The 16,784-nt window shown below is 38.5% G+C and overlaps 4 protein-coding genes and 1 pseudogene across 4 annotated transcripts in view; all 5 read left to right on the forward strand.

Annotated features, from left to right (window-relative positions):
- Positions 1 to 102, forward strand: part of LOC18768240 (TMV resistance protein N) — a 2,891-nt gene extending 2,789 nt beyond the window's left edge. Inside the window, exon 5 of the mRNA XM_007200653.2 lies at positions 22 to 102. Within this exon, the coding sequence (XP_007200715.2) occupies positions 22 to 102 (81 nt within the window). The remainder of the gene's footprint in view (positions 1 to 21) is intronic.
- On the forward strand, positions 99 to 1,604 carry LOC18767840. Its single transcript, XM_020570219.1, is given in 2 exon segments — positions 99 to 657; positions 660 to 1,604. Coding segments are annotated over 2 exon segments (1,272 nt in total). The 3' UTR covers positions 1,373 to 1,604.
- On the forward strand, positions 2,356 to 3,411 carry LOC18767839 (annotated as a pseudogene).
- LOC18767867 lies at positions 3,642 to 5,123 on the forward strand. The gene has a single exon (XM_007200827.2). The coding sequence runs from the start codon at positions 4,167 to 4,169 to the stop codon at positions 5,121 to 5,123; it is 957 nt and encodes a 318-aa protein (XP_007200889.2). The 5' UTR covers positions 3,642 to 4,166.
- On the forward strand, positions 9,546 to 11,332 carry LOC109950541 (uncharacterized mitochondrial protein AtMg00810-like). Its single transcript, XM_020569576.1, has 2 exons — positions 9,546 to 10,905; positions 10,957 to 11,332. The coding sequence occupies exons 1-2, from the start codon at positions 9,963 to 9,965 to the stop codon at positions 11,004 to 11,006; spliced, it is 993 nt and encodes a 330-aa protein (XP_020425165.1). The 5' UTR covers positions 9,546 to 9,962; the 3' UTR covers positions 11,007 to 11,332.

A 16,784-nucleotide genomic window follows, 5' to 3' on the forward strand; every position in this document is an offset into this window, starting at 1 on the left:
ATTTTTCGAAGCTTTCTTAAGCTCACTGCTGTGAGCAAATGCCGTCATCAAATATACATTCCATGGCGAGTTGAAGGAGCTGATATGAGTGGAATTCTATGAGAGATCCCCCATCTTCCCTAGTTCCTGTGAAAGATATTGAACTGCCAAGATCATGGCATTCTTTCTTCACTTTTGGCTTATTTCCAAGAAAGAATCCCCACCCTGTGAGTCTGGTGTTAGCTTCCTTAAAAGATTTACGCTTTTTGAAGCGTCTAAATCTGAATGACTGCAATCTTTGTGAAGGAGCAATACCTGAAGATATTGGTTTATTGTCCTCTTTAGAAGAATTAAATCTTGATGGAAACCATTTTGTTAGCCTTCCTGCAAGCATCAGTGGGCTTTCTAATCTTTGGAACATCACATTGAAGAATTGCAAAAGGCTTCAAAAATTGCCAAGCCTTCAATTAAACGGACTACTAGATATGTGTGTAAACACTGATAATTGTACTTCCTTGAAAATATTCCCAGATCCAACATCGACGTGCAATGGTTTAAGTTCTATGTCGATTAGTTCTTCCAATTGCTTCAATTTGATTGGCCATCAAGGTTCCAGTTCCATAATATTTTTAATGCTGAAGAAATTCCTTCAGGTACTTCTCCTTCTTCCTCCTTCCTCTTCCCTCTTTAGTTGTGTAGTACTATTTATATCCTTCCTTTGGTGCAGGAAATTCCTCGTTCTTTGGGCATCATCGATATTATAATTCCTGGAAGTGAAATTCCTGAGTGGTTCAATAATCAAAGTGTGGGAGACTCAGTAATTGAGCCACTACCTTCGGATTCTAATAGCACGTGGGTGGGGTTTGCTTTTTGTGCTCTATTTGTAGCTACTGCTACGAAACATAATTCAATCACTTTTCGTTGCCTTTGTGATGATTTAAACACCCCTGCGGGCCTGGGTTATACTGTTGCCATAGACTATGTAGCGTCCGATCACCTTTGGTTGATCCTCCTGTCTAGGCAACAATTCTTTTGGAAACCAAGACAGAGACCTGAGACCTATTGGAGGGAGAAATGCCATGATCAGAAGATGAGGTTTCATTTCGAAACAAGATCTTATCCAGGAGAGAAGACGGGGGTGAAGGTGAAGAAGTGTGGAGTCCGCACACTATACGAACAAGACGCGGAAGAGCTCAACCGAACAATGAAACAATATTCCAACAGAAATAATTCTTTTTATGAGGACGTTACAGATTATGATTTTGACAAATCAGACAAGGTACAAGGTGCCATCACTAAGCGAACACGTGAACAGTACTGTACTGAGGCAGGACCAAGCGGTATTGGTACCCTTGGCAAAGAATCACTCTGCAAAAGAATGAAAGAAGACTAATCAGATCCAAATTTGATTGGGGGGGGAGAGTTCCGTCATCCAGAAGCCTAACGGGCGCATTTTACCGACTAGAGCATTTAAACATGGTTGGGAAACATCTATGTATGCTTAAATTGTTTCTTTCTTAGGCTAAATCTCACATGTGCTGTATAAATTCAATAGGTTAATTAGTGAAGCCCTATTTGAGAGATTGACATTAACTGGGGCGTGGACAGGTCAATCAACTCCAAAATGACTTGTGCTGCAATTCCAGTACTTCATTTTTCCTTATACAAAAACTTTTTTTTTTTTTTTTTTTTTCAGGCCTGTTATAACCCTTTCAAATGACTCATCAAATGTTACATTCATCCAAATAGTGACTTAATGACATTCAAAAATAGTTTCTCAAATTTAATTTTGCTTCCAAACTAATGGTGTCATGAACTTGAGCTTAATATCATCAACCGACCTTATTTGCACACATATTCAAAGAAATTATGTTTAAATTTTTATTTTTATTTTTTGGCATATAGAGAGAAGAGGAGTTGAACTTAGAACCTTGAATGTACGGATTAATGCTCTTAAATAAGACAAAATGGTCAATAGGATCTAGCCCAATGGAAAGGGCTTTGACTTATGTGTGTGAAAATCCTCCACCTCCAATATCGCTTGAATGGAAAAAAAGACAAAATTATAAAACGATGCTTCTACATATATATAATATACATAGTGGTTTTAAATTGGACAAAATTGAGGTCGTACTTAGTATATATTTGTACCCAAAAAATAAAAATCCACAAAGACTATCTATCCCCTTGGACGAAAATTTCCCAATTACTATCCCCTTACTAAAGCCACAAAGACTTCAGCCCGTAGACGTTCCCAATTGAAGGTACCTCCCTTTTATCTTCCATTATTTGTTTTAGTTATTTATTTATTTATTGGTCTTTTTTTATTTTTTTTTATTTTCATAACTCTTAAAAATTCTGGATCCGGTGTAGGTGTAGAAGTGTTTTCCTTTGAAATACACTAAGAAACTACCGTTCGATAAACCTTGTGCAGACACAACAAACGTCATCCTTCACCGTTGGATCCCACAAACAGAATTAGGATTTGTGTTTCTGAGGATTCGAATTAGGGTTTGACGGCAAATTGCAAATCGAATTTATCCGACACTACAATCACCACGTTTGTATCGATGCTGGTAAAAGGAAGAAAGGTTTCTGGGCGGGGAGAGGCCGTGGCGGCGAACTACGCGTTCGGGCCGCTCGAAGATGACGTAATCATCAAGCACAGACTTCTCACTCGAACCACAACCACAAGAGGCGAACCCCCATTGAAGAAGCTCCAGAAGAAGTTCACATCCCTGTTCGTCGAGCTCGACAAGAACGAGGACAACTATGGCGACTGCGACAAGCTGGCCAAAGCTTTCCTCCAAGAGCTCAGCACCTTCGAGATTCCGCTCCTCAAGAGCAAAGCGGTTGTGGATGCGAATCTCAGAGAGAAGCACAATTTCGACGAGTTGAGGGAGAGGAGATAAATCGGCAGATAGTGCACGCGCAGACCGACATTGAATTGCTGAAGAAGCAGCTTGAGGAGAGTAAAATCGAAAGAAGGCACAAGGAGGAGTGTGAGGCGATCAGGAAAATGATAGCTACGCAACTGCCTCGAAACGCTCAAAATCATATCCGATTTGGAGAAAGAGATTGCCGCTTTGGACGCTGAGAACACGGCAAGTTCGAGGATGCTGGAGCTCCGAAAGAAGCAGTTTGCTCTGCTGTTGTATGTGGTATGCAGCTCTGTTAAATTCCCCAATTTTCGATTATGTTGCCTGCATTAAGCAGTAGAACCCTTTTGAAATTAGATTTAATTTTGGTTGTATTTGGAGGTGGATGAGTTGCAGAACACCATAGAGGAAGAGCAGAAGAGTTTGGTTGATTAGAGTATACAATGCATCTCTTGGTTTTGCAGTTGTAAGATTGTGTTTTTCATGAATGGGTTTCTATCTATGCATTATCTCTCTTGAATCAGCGATATTTTGAAATTCTTAATTTTGTGCACCTTGTAGATTTTCACCAAGTTCACGTGATGGGTAGAACTTTGCCAGAACTTCTTTCTGGATCAATTTCAGTGTAGTTAATTGTATAAACCTAATACCTGTGTACATTGCATTTGAGTGTAATATTACAGTTTGCATCCAGATAAATATTGAGAAGTCGGAAATGCAATACTTTTTTTTGTTGGGTTTAGGGTTTGCATCAAATAAACAGTTGTATTTGTGTTTGCTTTACAAAGAGAAGGGTATAACTATTGATCACCAGAGAGGGTATAAGTGTTAAAAGTTATTTAGTTAAGTTTAATTAGTTTGTTAATTAAATAATGCTGACATGGCCATGTAGAGACCAAGTCAAGCTGAAATCCTAGAATGTAGAAGTAGTGGTTTAGTCTGTTCACCACGTTCAAATTTGCTTCCGTTGCTTAAGGTAGTTGAACTCCACAAAATCTGCACTCGTGTGTTAGTGGTTATTGTGGAGATTGTTATTTTGTAAGCTTTGTTATTTCAGGTATATATAAGAGAGGAAAACTGCAGTATTCTTGAGCTGTGAAATACGTTTGCTCAAAGAATCCTTTTACGTTCAAGTTAATTTCAGTTTCTCAACATCTGGTATCAGAGCCCTTCTGGGCCTGAACAAACTTGAAAAAGGTGAAAGATTGTGTCTTGCAGCAGCAAGAAACAGTGGCAACAGAGAAAGCCACTGAGAGTTTTATTCAACCAGCGATTCCACGATTTGATGGTCACTACGACCATTGGAGCATGCTGATGGAAAATTTTCTCAGGTCAAAGGAGTATTGGAATCTTGTGGAATCAGGAATTGACGCCCCAGCAGAGGGAGTTGTGTTGACTGAACAACAACAAAAGAGGGTTGCTGAACAGAAGCTGAAGGACTTGAGGGTGAAAAATTACCTTTTTCAGGCACTTGATCGATCTATCTTGGAGACGATACTCGAGAAGGAGACCTCCAAACAAATATGGGATTCTTTGAAGAAGAAATATGCAGGGTCAGAGAGGGTGAAGCGTGCAGTGCTTCAAACTCTAACAAAGGACTTCGAAACTTTACAAATGAAATCAGGAGAGTCCATCACTGATTTCTTTGCTAGAACTCTGGGAATAGCAAGCAAGATGAGATCCAATGGTGGCACCATGGAAGAAGTCAAAGTTGTGGAGAAAATTATGAGATCATTGACTCCAAAATTTGACTACATTGTCTGTTCAATTGAAGAGGCAAAGAACGTTGCTGAGTTACGAGTTGATGAACTACAAAGCTCTTTGTTAGTGCATGAACAAAGACTTAACCGCACCACTGCCAGTGAAGAACAAACAGCTCTGAAAGCTTCCATTGTTTCTGAGTCCTCAAGTTCTCGAGGAGGAAGAGGTCGTGGAAGAGGAGGACGTGGTAGAGGAAGAGGTGGTCGAGGTCATCAAGGAGGTGGACGGTCTGGACATAGAGATGACAGCAAGTCATCTCATGTTTTCAAAAGAGATGATGACTTTGAAGAAAAAGGAACGTACCACTTTGATAAGTCAAAAGTGGAGTGTTATAGATGTGGAAATTTTGGGCACTACAAGAATGAGTGCTACACGAAGTTACCAAAAAAAAAAGGTGAAAGATTGTTTCTTGCTGCTGCAAGACACAATCTTTCACCTTTTTCAAGTTTGTTCAGGCCCAGAAGGGCTCTGATACCAGATGTTGAGAAACTGAAATTAACTTGAACGTAAAAGGATTCTTTGAGCAAACGTATTTCACAGCTTAAGAATACTGCAGTTTTCCTCTCTTATATATACCTGAAATAACAAAGCTTACAAAATAACAATCTCCACAATAACCACTAACACACGAGTGCAGATTTTGTGGAGTTCAACTACCTTAAGCAACGGAAGCAAATTTGAACGTGGTGAACAGACTAAACCACTACTTCTACATTCTAGGATTTCAGCTTGACTTGGTCTCTACATGGCCATGTCAGCATTATTTAATTAACAAACTAATTAAACTTAACTAAATAACTTTTAACACCCTCCCTTAAACTGATTTTACGAAAAACAGTTTAGGATCTCTACACCATCACATAATCATCTTCCTGTTCAATGCTTTGAAATGAACAAACTCCCACCATCACATAATCATCTTCCTGTTCAGTGCTTTGAAATGAACAAACTCCCAACATGCTTCTCAGCTTCTCAAACGCAGGTTGCTTCAAAGGCTTAGTTAAGATGTCTGCAACCTGCTCCCCACTCTTGCAATATTCAAGTACAATCTTCTCATCACTGCACAGATCACGCAAGAAATGATGAGAGGAAAACTAATCGTGTCGTGCCTCGCAACTGGGGCAAACACCTCTTTGTAATCAATGCCATGCTTCTGCTTGTAGCCCTTAGCTACCAAACGAGCTTTGTGCTTGTCAACCTCACTTTTTTCGTTCAACTTTGTTCTAAACACCCATTTAACACCAATGGTTTGCTTTCCCTTTGGAAGATCAGTTAACTCCCAGGTTTGATTCTTCTCAATGGACTTGATTTCATTGTCCATTGCTTCCCTCCATTTCTCCTCTTTAACAGCCTCAGAATATGTGATTGGATCACTATCTACAAGTAATGCAAAGTGAGCATTTTCATCATCAGAACTTGAATAACTTACATCGTAGTCCATCATCCATGCTGGCCTCTTCCTTGAGTTCTCATCTCTCAGATTGTATCTCTCTTCTTCAAACTGTTGAGATGACTGAACTTCAGGTTGAGGTGGCTGCTGGGCTTGAGTCTCAGGAGCTGCTACCTCTTCATTGTCTGAATCATCATAAACTGGAATTTGTTGTTGAACCGATCTGTTCTCAGACCAATTCCACATAGTGTCTTCATCAAATATCACATCCCTGCTTACCACTATCTTCTTTGTAACTGGATTGTACAGTTTGTATGCTTTTGAGACTTCACTTACACCAAGAAAAACACATTTTTCACTTTTGTCATCCAACTTCTTTCTTTTCTCATCGGGGATGTGTGCATATGCTATGCACCCAAACACCCTAAAGTGATCAACCGCAGGCTTCAATCCACTCCAAGCTTCTTGAGGAGTCATATTCTTAACAGAAAATGTGGGACTTCTGTTTAAAATATGAACTGACCATAGCACAGCTTCAGGCCAAAACTTCTTGGGAATTCTTCCTTTGACTAGCAGACTTCGAACCATGTTGAGAATGGTGCGATTTTTCCTTTCACTTACACCATTTTGTTGTGGTGTATAGGCAGTGGTCAGCTGTCTCTTGATGCCTTTCTCTTTGCAAAATGCATCAAATTCCTTCGAACAGTACTCTCCCCCACGGTCAGTTCTTAGAATTTTAATCTTCTTTTCTGATTCATTTTCAACTAGAGCTTTGAAGCTTTTGAATGCTTCAAATGCCTCTGATTTTTCCTGCAAGAAATATACCCATGTCTTTCTACTAAAATCATCAGTAAAGGAGATGAAATATTTCTTGTTACCATTTGAGATGGGATTTATTGGTCCACATAGATCAGAGTGAACCATCTCCAGGATTGATTGAGCCCTTGCTGCCTTGCCACTTGGAAAAGAGTCTCTTTTGTGCTTCCCAGTGATGCATTCTTCACACATCTTTGATGGAGGAGTTATCTCAGGTAGGCCAGTGACCATCCCTTTCTGGTGAAGTGTTCTCAAGCCATTAAAATTCAAATGGCCATATCTGTAGTGCCATCTCCACGGGTCATCTTCTTTGGCAAATAAGCAAGCCTGCAGAGTCTTGATTTTCAAAGGAAACAATCTGTTGGAAGACATTTTTACAACAGCAATGGACCCTCTTTTTGGGTCGTACACTTCACACTCTCCTTTATAGATTGTAATCCTGTAGCCTTTATCTTGTAACTGACCAGCACTCAGCAAATTTGTCTTCAAATCAGGAATATAAAAAACATTTGAGATAGTTTCAATAAAGTCATTTTTAGTTTTGATTTGAATATCTCCCTTACCCATCACTTTCACTGTTGACTTGTCACCAAAACTCACTACCGTGTGAAAGCTTTCATCCAAATTAATAAAGGAAGACTTACATCCACTCATGTGATTGCTGCAGCCTGTGTCCACATACCATGTCTCCTGATCAGTTTCTGTCAGTGCATGAAAAGCCATCAAAAGTGTCTCTTCCTCCTTCTTTTTCTCCACAAAATTTGACTTTTCTCCTTTTTCTTTTGGTAACTTCGTGTAGCACTCATTCTTGTAGTGCCCAAAATTTCCACATCTATAACACTCCACTTTTGACTTATCAAAGTGGTACGTTCCTTTTTCTTCAAAGTCATCATCTCTTTTGAAAACATGAGATGACTTGCTGTCATCTCTATGTCCAGACCGTCCACCTCCTTGATGACCTCGACCACCTCTTCCTCTACCACGTCCTCCTCTTCCACGACCTCTTCCTCCTCGAGAACTTGAGGACTCAGAAACAATGGAAGCTTTCAGAGCTGTTTGTTCTTCACTGGCAGTGGTGCGGTTAAGTCTTTGTTCATGCACTAACAAAGAGCTTTGTAGTTCATCAACTCGTAACTCAGCAACGTTCTTTGCCTCTTCAATTGAACAGACAATGTAGTCAAATTTTGGAGTCAATGATCTCATAATTTTCTCCACAACTTTGACTTCTTCCATGGTGCCACCATTGGATCTCATCTTGCTTGCTATTCCCAGAGTTCTAGCAAAGAAATCAGTGATGGACTCTCCTGATTTCATTTGTAAAGTTTCGAAGTCCTTTGTTAGAGTTTGAAGCACTGCACGCTTCACCCTCTCTGACCCTGCATATTTCTTCTTCAAAGAATCCCATATTTGTTTGGAGGTCTCCTTCTCGAGTATCGTCTCCAAGATAGATCGATCAAGTGCCTGAAAAAGGTAATTTTTCACCCTCAAGTCCTTCAGCTTCTGTTCAGCAACCCTCTTTTGTTGTTGTTCAGTCAACACAACTCCCTCTGCTGGGGCGTCAATTCCTGATTCCACAAGATTCCAATACTCCTTTGACCTGAGAAAATTTTCCATCAGCATGCTCCAATGGTCGTAGTGACCATCAAATCGTGGAATCGCTGGTTGAATAAAACTCTCAGTGGCTTTCTCTGTTGCCATTGTTTCTTGCTGCTGCAAGACACAATCTTTCACCTTTTTCAAGTTTGTTCAGGCCCAGAAGGGCTCTGATACCAGATGTTGAGAAACTGAAATTAACTTGAACGTAAAAGGATTCTTTGAGCAAACGTATTTCACAGCTTAAGAATACTGCAACAGAAGCTGAATATGTAGCAGCAGCTGCAAGCTCCTGTCAAGCTATGTGGCTTAGGAAAATATTTGAAGTGCTTGGTAATGTTCAAAAGGGACCAACAACCATCTACTGCGACAACATTTCAACTATAAAGCTATCGAGGAATCCAGTCATGCATGGGAGAAGTAAACACATTGATGTACGTTTTCATTTCTTGCGTGATCTGTGCAGTGATGAGAAGATTGTACTTGAATATTGCAAGAGTGGGGAGCAGGTTGCAGACATCTTAACTAAGCCTTTGAAGCAACCTGCGTTTGAGAAGCTGAGAAGCATGTTGGGAGTTTGTTCATTTCAAAGCACTGAACAGGAAGATGATTATGTGATGGTGGGAGTTTGTTCATTTCAAAGCATTGAACAGGAAGATGATTATGTGATGGTGTAGAGATCCTAAACTGTTTTTCGTAAAATCAGTTTAAGGGAGGGTGTTAAAAGTTATTTAGTTAAGTTTAATTAGTTTGTTAATTAAATAATGCTGACATGGCCATGTAGAGACCAAGTCAAGCTGAAATCCTAGAATGTAGAAGTAGTGGTTTAGTCTGTTCACCACGTTCAAATTTGCTTCCGTTGCTTAAGGTAGTTGAACTCCACAAAATCTGCACTCGTGTGTTAGTGGTTATTGTGGAGATTGTTATTTTGTAAGCTTTGTTATTTCAGGTATATATAAGAGAGGAAAACTGCAGTATTCTTAAGCTGTGAAATACGTTTGCTCAAAGAATCCTTTTACGTTCAAGTTAATTTCAGTTTCTCAACATCTGGTAATCAAACCTGGGAGTTAACTGATCTTCCAAAGGGAAAGCAAACCATTGGTGTTAAATGGGTGTTTAGAACAAAGTTGAACGAAAAAAGTGAGGTTGACAAGCACAAAGCTCGTTTGGTAGCTAAGGGCTACAAGCAGAAGCATGGCATTGATTACAAAGAGGTGTTTGCCCCAGTTGCGAGGCACGACACGATTAGGTTAGTGATCTCTCTTGCAGCTCAAAATTCCTGGCAAATTTTTCAGTTAGACGTGAAGTCAGCATTCCTGCATGGAAACCTGCAAGAGGAGGTGTACATTGATCAACCACCTGGTTATGAGAGAAAAGGAGAAGAAGAGAAGGTGTTCAAACTAAAGAAAGCACTCTATGGACTGAAACAAGCACCTCGAGCTTGGTACAGTCGCATAGATGCTCACTTTGCTAAGCTTGGATTTCACAAATGTCCTTTTGAGCACACACTTTATGTCAAGACTGAGGAAGAAGGTAAAATACTCATGGTTTGCTTGTATGTTGATGACTTGATATTCACTGGAAGTGATGCTAAAATGTTTGATGAATTCAAGAAGTCTATGATGATGGAGTTTGAAATGACTGATCTAGGATTAATGCACTATTTTCTTGGATTGGAAGTCATTCAAACTACTGCTGGTAATTTCATCTACCAGAAAAAATATGCACAGGACATTCTTAACAGGTTTCAGATGGATGACTGCAAGCCATTTGGAACTCCAGCTGAATACGGCTTAAAGCTATGCAAAGACAAAGGTGGAAAGGAGGTTGACAGCACTTTCTATAAACAGATAATTGGGAGTCTCATGTATTTAACATACACGAGGCCTGACATCATGTATGCAGTGAGTCTTGTGAGCCGATATATGGAAAAACCAACTGAAATGCATCTCAATGCAGCAAAGAGAATTCTCAGGTATGTAAAGGGGACAATTGATTATGGTGTGTTTTATAAAAGGGAAGATGGTTCTGGTTTTGTTGGGTACACAGATAGTGACTATGCAGGTGATATAGATGATCGTAAGAGCACTTCCGGTCACATATTTCTGCTCAACTCTGGTGCAATATCGTGGTCCTCAAAGAAGCAACAAATTGTGACGCTTTCCTCAACAGAAGCTGAATATGTAGCAGCAGCTGCAAGCTCCTGTCAAGCTATGTGGCTTAGGAAAATATTTGAAGTGCTTGGTAATGTTCAAAAGGGACCAACAACCATCTACTGCGACAACATTTCAACTATAAAGCTATCGAGGAATCCAGTCATGCATGGGAGAAGTAAACACATTGATGTACGTTTTCATTTCTTGCGTGATCTGTGCAGTGATGAGAAGATTGTACTTGAATATTGCAAGAGTGGGGAGCAGGTTGCAGACATCTTAACTAAGCCTTTGAAGCAACCTGCGTTTGAGAAGCTGAGAAGCATGTTGGGAGTTTGTTCATTTCAAAGCACTGAACAGGAAGATGATTATGTGATGGTGGGAGTTTGTTCATTTCAAAGCATTGAACAGGAAGATGATTATGTGATGGTGTAGAGATCCTAAACTGTTTTTCGTAAAATCAGTTTAAGGGAGGGTGTTAAAAGTTATTTAGTTAAGTTTAATTAGTTTGTTAATTAAATAATGCTGACATGGCCATGTAGAGACCAAGTCAAGCTGAAATCCTAGAATGTAGAAGTAGTGGTTTAGTCTGTTCACCACGTTCAAATTTGCTTCCGTTGCTTAAGGTAGTTGAACTCCACAAAATCTGCACTCGTGTGTTAGTGGTTATTGTGGAGATTGTTATTTTGTAAGCTTTGTTATTTCAGGTATATATAAGAGAGGAAAACTGCAGTATTCTTGAGCTGTGAAATACGTTTGCTCAAAGAATCCTTTTACGTTCAAGTTAATTTCAGTTTCTCAACAATAAGTACTTGTGTTTGCTCATATAAGAGGACCGCCTTGAATAATCCAAAAGACTAGCTTACTTAATTTTAAAAAAATCAGTTTTGAAAACTGTTAAATGTAACTTTATGCAATGTTAAATCAAACATATCAAAAGAAATAAATATCATAAAACATGTGAAATTTGAAATATGAAAAAAAGTGAAATCATGCGATTTGGGGATTGGGTTCTATTGGGTTGGAGGCGAAGCGGGTTACGAGCTGCATTTTGGGTTTTAAAAGCCCAATTCCGGATTGAAAACCCATCCTTGACTGGAAGGTTGCAAATTTCTATATGGGGAATATTCGCTGGTAGATTCTTCATCCTCCTAAGTGTAGTAATGGAGGGGTGTTAGACAAAAGATCTCTTCTTAGCACAACGTTACACAATTATCATCTTAATAAGGGAGAATTTATGAACATTGGATTATAAAATGCACATCCATTGTTAATTCCTGCATAAGCTTCGCGATTGAGTTTGATAATTTTTTAATTCTCATTTGCATCATCGATGGGATTTGAAGTTTTGAACCCACATACTGTCTTTCTCTGCCATTTTGGAAAATAAATTATTATTCTTCCATTGTAATGGACAAATTTAAACGTTGCTCATCAAAATATGTCTCAATCACTGCCTTAATATATAAATGCTAGGCAAAAGAACCAGAGCAGCGTCCAGTTTATTAAATCAGATACTAGCTACAAGCCTAGGACAGAGAAAAGCAGAAGCTTCACGGAAGCTAAGCGGCTGAGCTCTTTGGTGGGAAAGTAGGGGGTTCAAAAAGATTTCAAATTCCTGCATAATGCGGCTCCTGCTACAATAGTGGGGAGACTAAACGTTTGCTAAACAAATCTTCCTCCATGGTAGATTTGCTTTCCCTGTTCCCCTACATTGAGAGAGTATGTATAGCTTGGGACTTTAGGAAGCAATGAAATGGGGATAGTTCGAGGCTTGGTATTGAATTTGGTGTTTATGTTCTGGTACATTTTTTTTTATTTCTTTTTTGTTTTAGATAGCGAATAATCCATTTTGCCTATGGACTCTGTATGTAGATGGAGTTTCGCTATGCCACATTAGATTTTGTTTCTTAGTATTTGTGATTGATCTTGATATTTGATGGGGATCGGGATCCGGACACAGGTCACCAACCACATACACGAGCACCGAAATCTAGGGCTAGTGCAAACTCACATATATCGTAGCAAATCCATGCCACAAATAAACTATTTTATTAATCATCAACATATCTCTATCCTACAACTATTACATTAGCCTTATTTATAGGCTTTACAAGACTTGGGCACCAAGGCTACTTGGTCCAAAAGTAAACTAATTAGTTATAAAATCACACATAAATAATAAAAGATATCCTAAAACTACCTAAATAAGAAAATAACAATATATCATAAAATAACTAATTAAATGTAAAATATCTATCTTGATCCACCACTATGCTCTTGCATCAGACTCCCATGGTTGGAAAGAATTCGTCCTCGAATTCAAGCCTTTGATTGAGGAAAATCCGAGTAGAATCTTCAATTGCTTCATATTAATTCTGGATCTTTTAGCATCCAATTGAAATCTTCCTTTCCAAATAAAAAGATATTTGGAATATTTCGTTATTCTTGGCTTCTTCTTACTCCCTCTAAGAATGCAAAAGTTTCTCTCTAGGATCTTCAACCGATTGACAAAATCAACTAGATTTTTGGCAACCTTCCAAGTGAAAATATTAATGCCCATAAAATCAATAATATCTTCAAAAATTTTCTCAATTCTCATCTCTTCACTGTGCTGGTCAATAAATTGCTTATCAAAATTGCTCTGAACACCCAAACAATTTTCATTGCAATTTTCACAGTTACAAGGATCAAATATTGGAGGTAAATCTAAATTTAATAACTTTGATGAATAACAAGATGCACCAAAATTATCAAATTTATTTATACCTTCAAAGACACAATGAGAATAACCGTGCCCCTCTTCACTTGACTCACACAGCGGAGCGCAATAATGAAAAGGGTTATCTCTCTCGTACTCCCCGTCGAGACTCTCACGGCTTAGAGTGTCGATGCGAGCTACTCGGTTCAGATAAGGGTTCACACATCCCTCCCCGTCAGAACTCTTACCTATCTGGGTTCGAGCTTCAATGCGAGCAATGCGTTCCGTAAGTTGCCGTAGCATCCTCCTAATTTCCTCCATGTCGTTGTAGTTGTTAAAACGACCCTCCATCCAAAAACGTCCCCGATATAGCAGATCTTGAGCCATAGCTCTGATACCAATTGATGGGGATCGGGATCCGGACACAGGTCACCAACCACATACACGAGCACCGAAATCTAGGGCTAGTGCAAACTCACATATATCGTAGCAAATCCATGCCACAAATAAACTATTTTATTAATCATCAACATATCTCTATCCTACAACTATTACATTAGCCTTATTTATAGGCTTTACAAGACTTGGGCACCAATGCTACTTGGTCCAAAAGTAAACTAATTAATTATAAAATCACACATAAATAATAAAAGATATCCTAAAACTACCTAAATAAGAAAATAACAATATATCATGAAATAACTAATTAAATGTAAAATATCTATCTTGATCCACCACTATGCTCCTGCATAATTGATGGGGATCGGGATCCGGACACAGGTCACCAACCACATACACGAGCACCGAAATCTAGGGCTAGTGCAAACTCACATATATCGTAGCAAATCCATGCCACAAATAAACTATTTTATTAATCATCAACATATCTCTATCCTACAACTATTACATTAGCCTTATTTATAGGCTTTACAAGACTTGGGCACCAAGGCTACTTGTTCCAAAAGTAAACTAATTAATTATAAAATCACACATAAATAATAAAAGATATCCTAAAACTACCTAAATAAGAAAATAACAATATATCATGAAATAACTAATTAAATGTAAAATATCTATCTTGATTCACCACTATGCTCCTGCATAATTGATGGGGATCGGGATCCGGACACAGGTCACCAACCACATACACGAGCACCGAAATCTAGGGCTAGTGCAAACTCACATATATCGTAGCAAATCCATGCCACAAATAAACTATTTTATTAATCATCAACATATCTCTATCCTACAACTATTACATTAGCCTTATTTATAGGCTTTACAAGACTTGGGCACCAAGGCTACTTGGTCCAAAAGTAAACTAATTAATTATAAAATCACACATAAATAATAAAAGATATCATAAAACTACCTAAATAAGAAAATAACAATATATCATGAAATAACTAATTAAATGGTAAATATCTATCTTGATCCACCCCTATGCTCCTGCATCAGACTCCCCTGGTTGGAAAGAATTCGTCCTCGAATTCAAGCCTTTGATTGTGGAAAATCCGAGTAGAATCTTCAATTGCTTCGTATTAATTCTAGATCTTTTAGCATCCAATTGAAACCTTCCTTTCCAAATAAAAAGATATTTGGAATATTTCGTTATTCTTGGCTTCTTACTCCCTCTAGCAATGCAAATGTTTCTCTCTAGAATCTTCAACCGATTGACAAAATCAACCAGATTTTTGGCAACCTTCCAAGTGAAAATATTAATGCCCATAAAATCAATAATATCTTCGAAAGTTTTCTCAATTCTCATCTCTTCACTATTCTGGGCAATAAATTGCTTATCAAAATTGCTTTGAACACCCAAACAATTTTCATTGCAATTTTCACAGTTGCAAGGATCAAATACTGGAGGTAAATCCAAATTTAATAACTTTGATGAATAACAAGATGCACCAAAATTACCAAATTCATTTATACCTTCAAAGACACAATGAGAATAACCGTGCCCCTCTTCACTTGACTCACACAGCGGAGCACAATACTGAAAAGGGCTATCTCCCTCGTACTCCCCGTCGAGACTCTCACGGCTTAGAGTGTCGATGCGAGCTACTCGGTTCAGATAAGGGTTCACACATCCCTCCCCGTCAGAACTCTTACCTATCTGGGTTCGAGCTTCAATGCGAGCAATGCGTTCCGTAAGTTGCCGTAGCATCCTCCTAATTTCCTCCATGTCGTTGTAGTTGTTAAAACGACCCTCCATCCAAAAACCTCCCCGATATAGCAGATTTTGAGTCATAGCTCTGATACCAATTGATGGGGATCGGGATCCGGACACAGGTCACCAACCACATACACGAGCACCGAAATCTAGGGCTAGTGCAAACTCACATATATATCGTAGCAAATTCATGCCACAAATAAACTATTTTATTAATCATCAACATATCTCCCCTACAACTATTACATTAGCCTTATTTATAGGCTTTACAAGACTTGGGCACCAAGGCTACTTGGTCCAAAAGTAAACTAATTAATTATAAAATCACGCATAAATAATAAAAGATATCATAAAACTACCTAAATAAGAAAATAACAATATATCATGAAATAACTAATTAAATGGTAAATATCTATCTTGATCCACCCCTATGCTCCTGCATCAATATTGGATGCATATGTGCCTCTCCTTAATCTTTTTATTTTTTTTTATAACAAGCGGTGCCGAAGCCCTATTCAATTGGGTATGGTTTTTCAGGGTTTAGTATTTGTGCTGTAAGAAGTACAGAAATAAGGTTGTAGGCTGCACTTTTAGAGGAGGTGAATGTGTTGGGACTTCCTCATTATCCAAGCATACTTATCCTTCTTTTAGTGGTAATTGGTCTTCGAAAAATGAACAAAAAGTATGGTAGTTTTTTCTGAACTTCTTGATGAGGCCTTAGTGGCTTACTGGAAGCATATTTTTTATAACGTATTTGAAGTGGATTTTAATGTATCGGAAGTATATTTTAACGTATTGGAAGAAGATTAGAACCATGTGCATGTTTGATAAGGTGTTGTGAGATGGTATGTATGGAGAGAATGTATCTAGGTTCCTCTCCAGAGCTTATTGGTTGAATTGAAGTAGATTACAACAAAACATTCCTTATGTTACAGAAAGGAAAACAGAAAAAAGAAATACAAAGTATAAAGTGCAATCTAGATCCTAACTCTTCTTTGCATCTTGGTCACACACACTATGATCATTACATAGAACATGTCTTGTACTTGTCTAGAAATTGGAAATATGCATGTCTTCATGTCTTAAAACACTAAAGGACCACAAACTCCCCAAAATGTAACACCCCGACTCCAAATTTAATATCTATTTTAATTGATTTAAAGTAAAATTACGAATTTACCCTTGGGGTAGGGGTAAATTGGTCATTTTCTCATCCAAAAGGATTTTGGGACAACGACTGGTATTTTTGGGTAGGTTGTACTGAGACGGCTTCGTAGACACGCGGTAGGCTTGAAGCGGAGTTGTAACGAAGATTTGGCGATCAAAACATTATCAG

Source organism: Prunus persica, chromosome G8 (assembly GCF_000346465.2).
Source record: "Prunus persica cultivar Lovell chromosome G8, Prunus_persica_NCBIv2, whole genome shotgun sequence".
In the NCBI taxonomy this organism is placed as follows: Eukaryota; Viridiplantae; Streptophyta; class Magnoliopsida; order Rosales; family Rosaceae; genus Prunus; species Prunus persica.

Coding starts and splice junctions, on each gene's coding strand:
- LOC18767867 (XM_007200827.2), top strand. CDS start 4,167: ATGCTGATGGAAAATTTTCTCAGGTCAAAGGAGTATTGGAATCTTGTG.
- LOC109950541 (XM_020569576.1), top strand. CDS start 9,963: ATGGTTTGCTTGTATGTTGATGACTTGATATTCACTGGAAGTGATGCT. Junction 10,906..10,956: donor GCTGAGAAGCATGTTGGGAG/TTTGTTCATTTC, acceptor TGATGGTGGGAG/TTTGTTCATTTCAAAGCATT.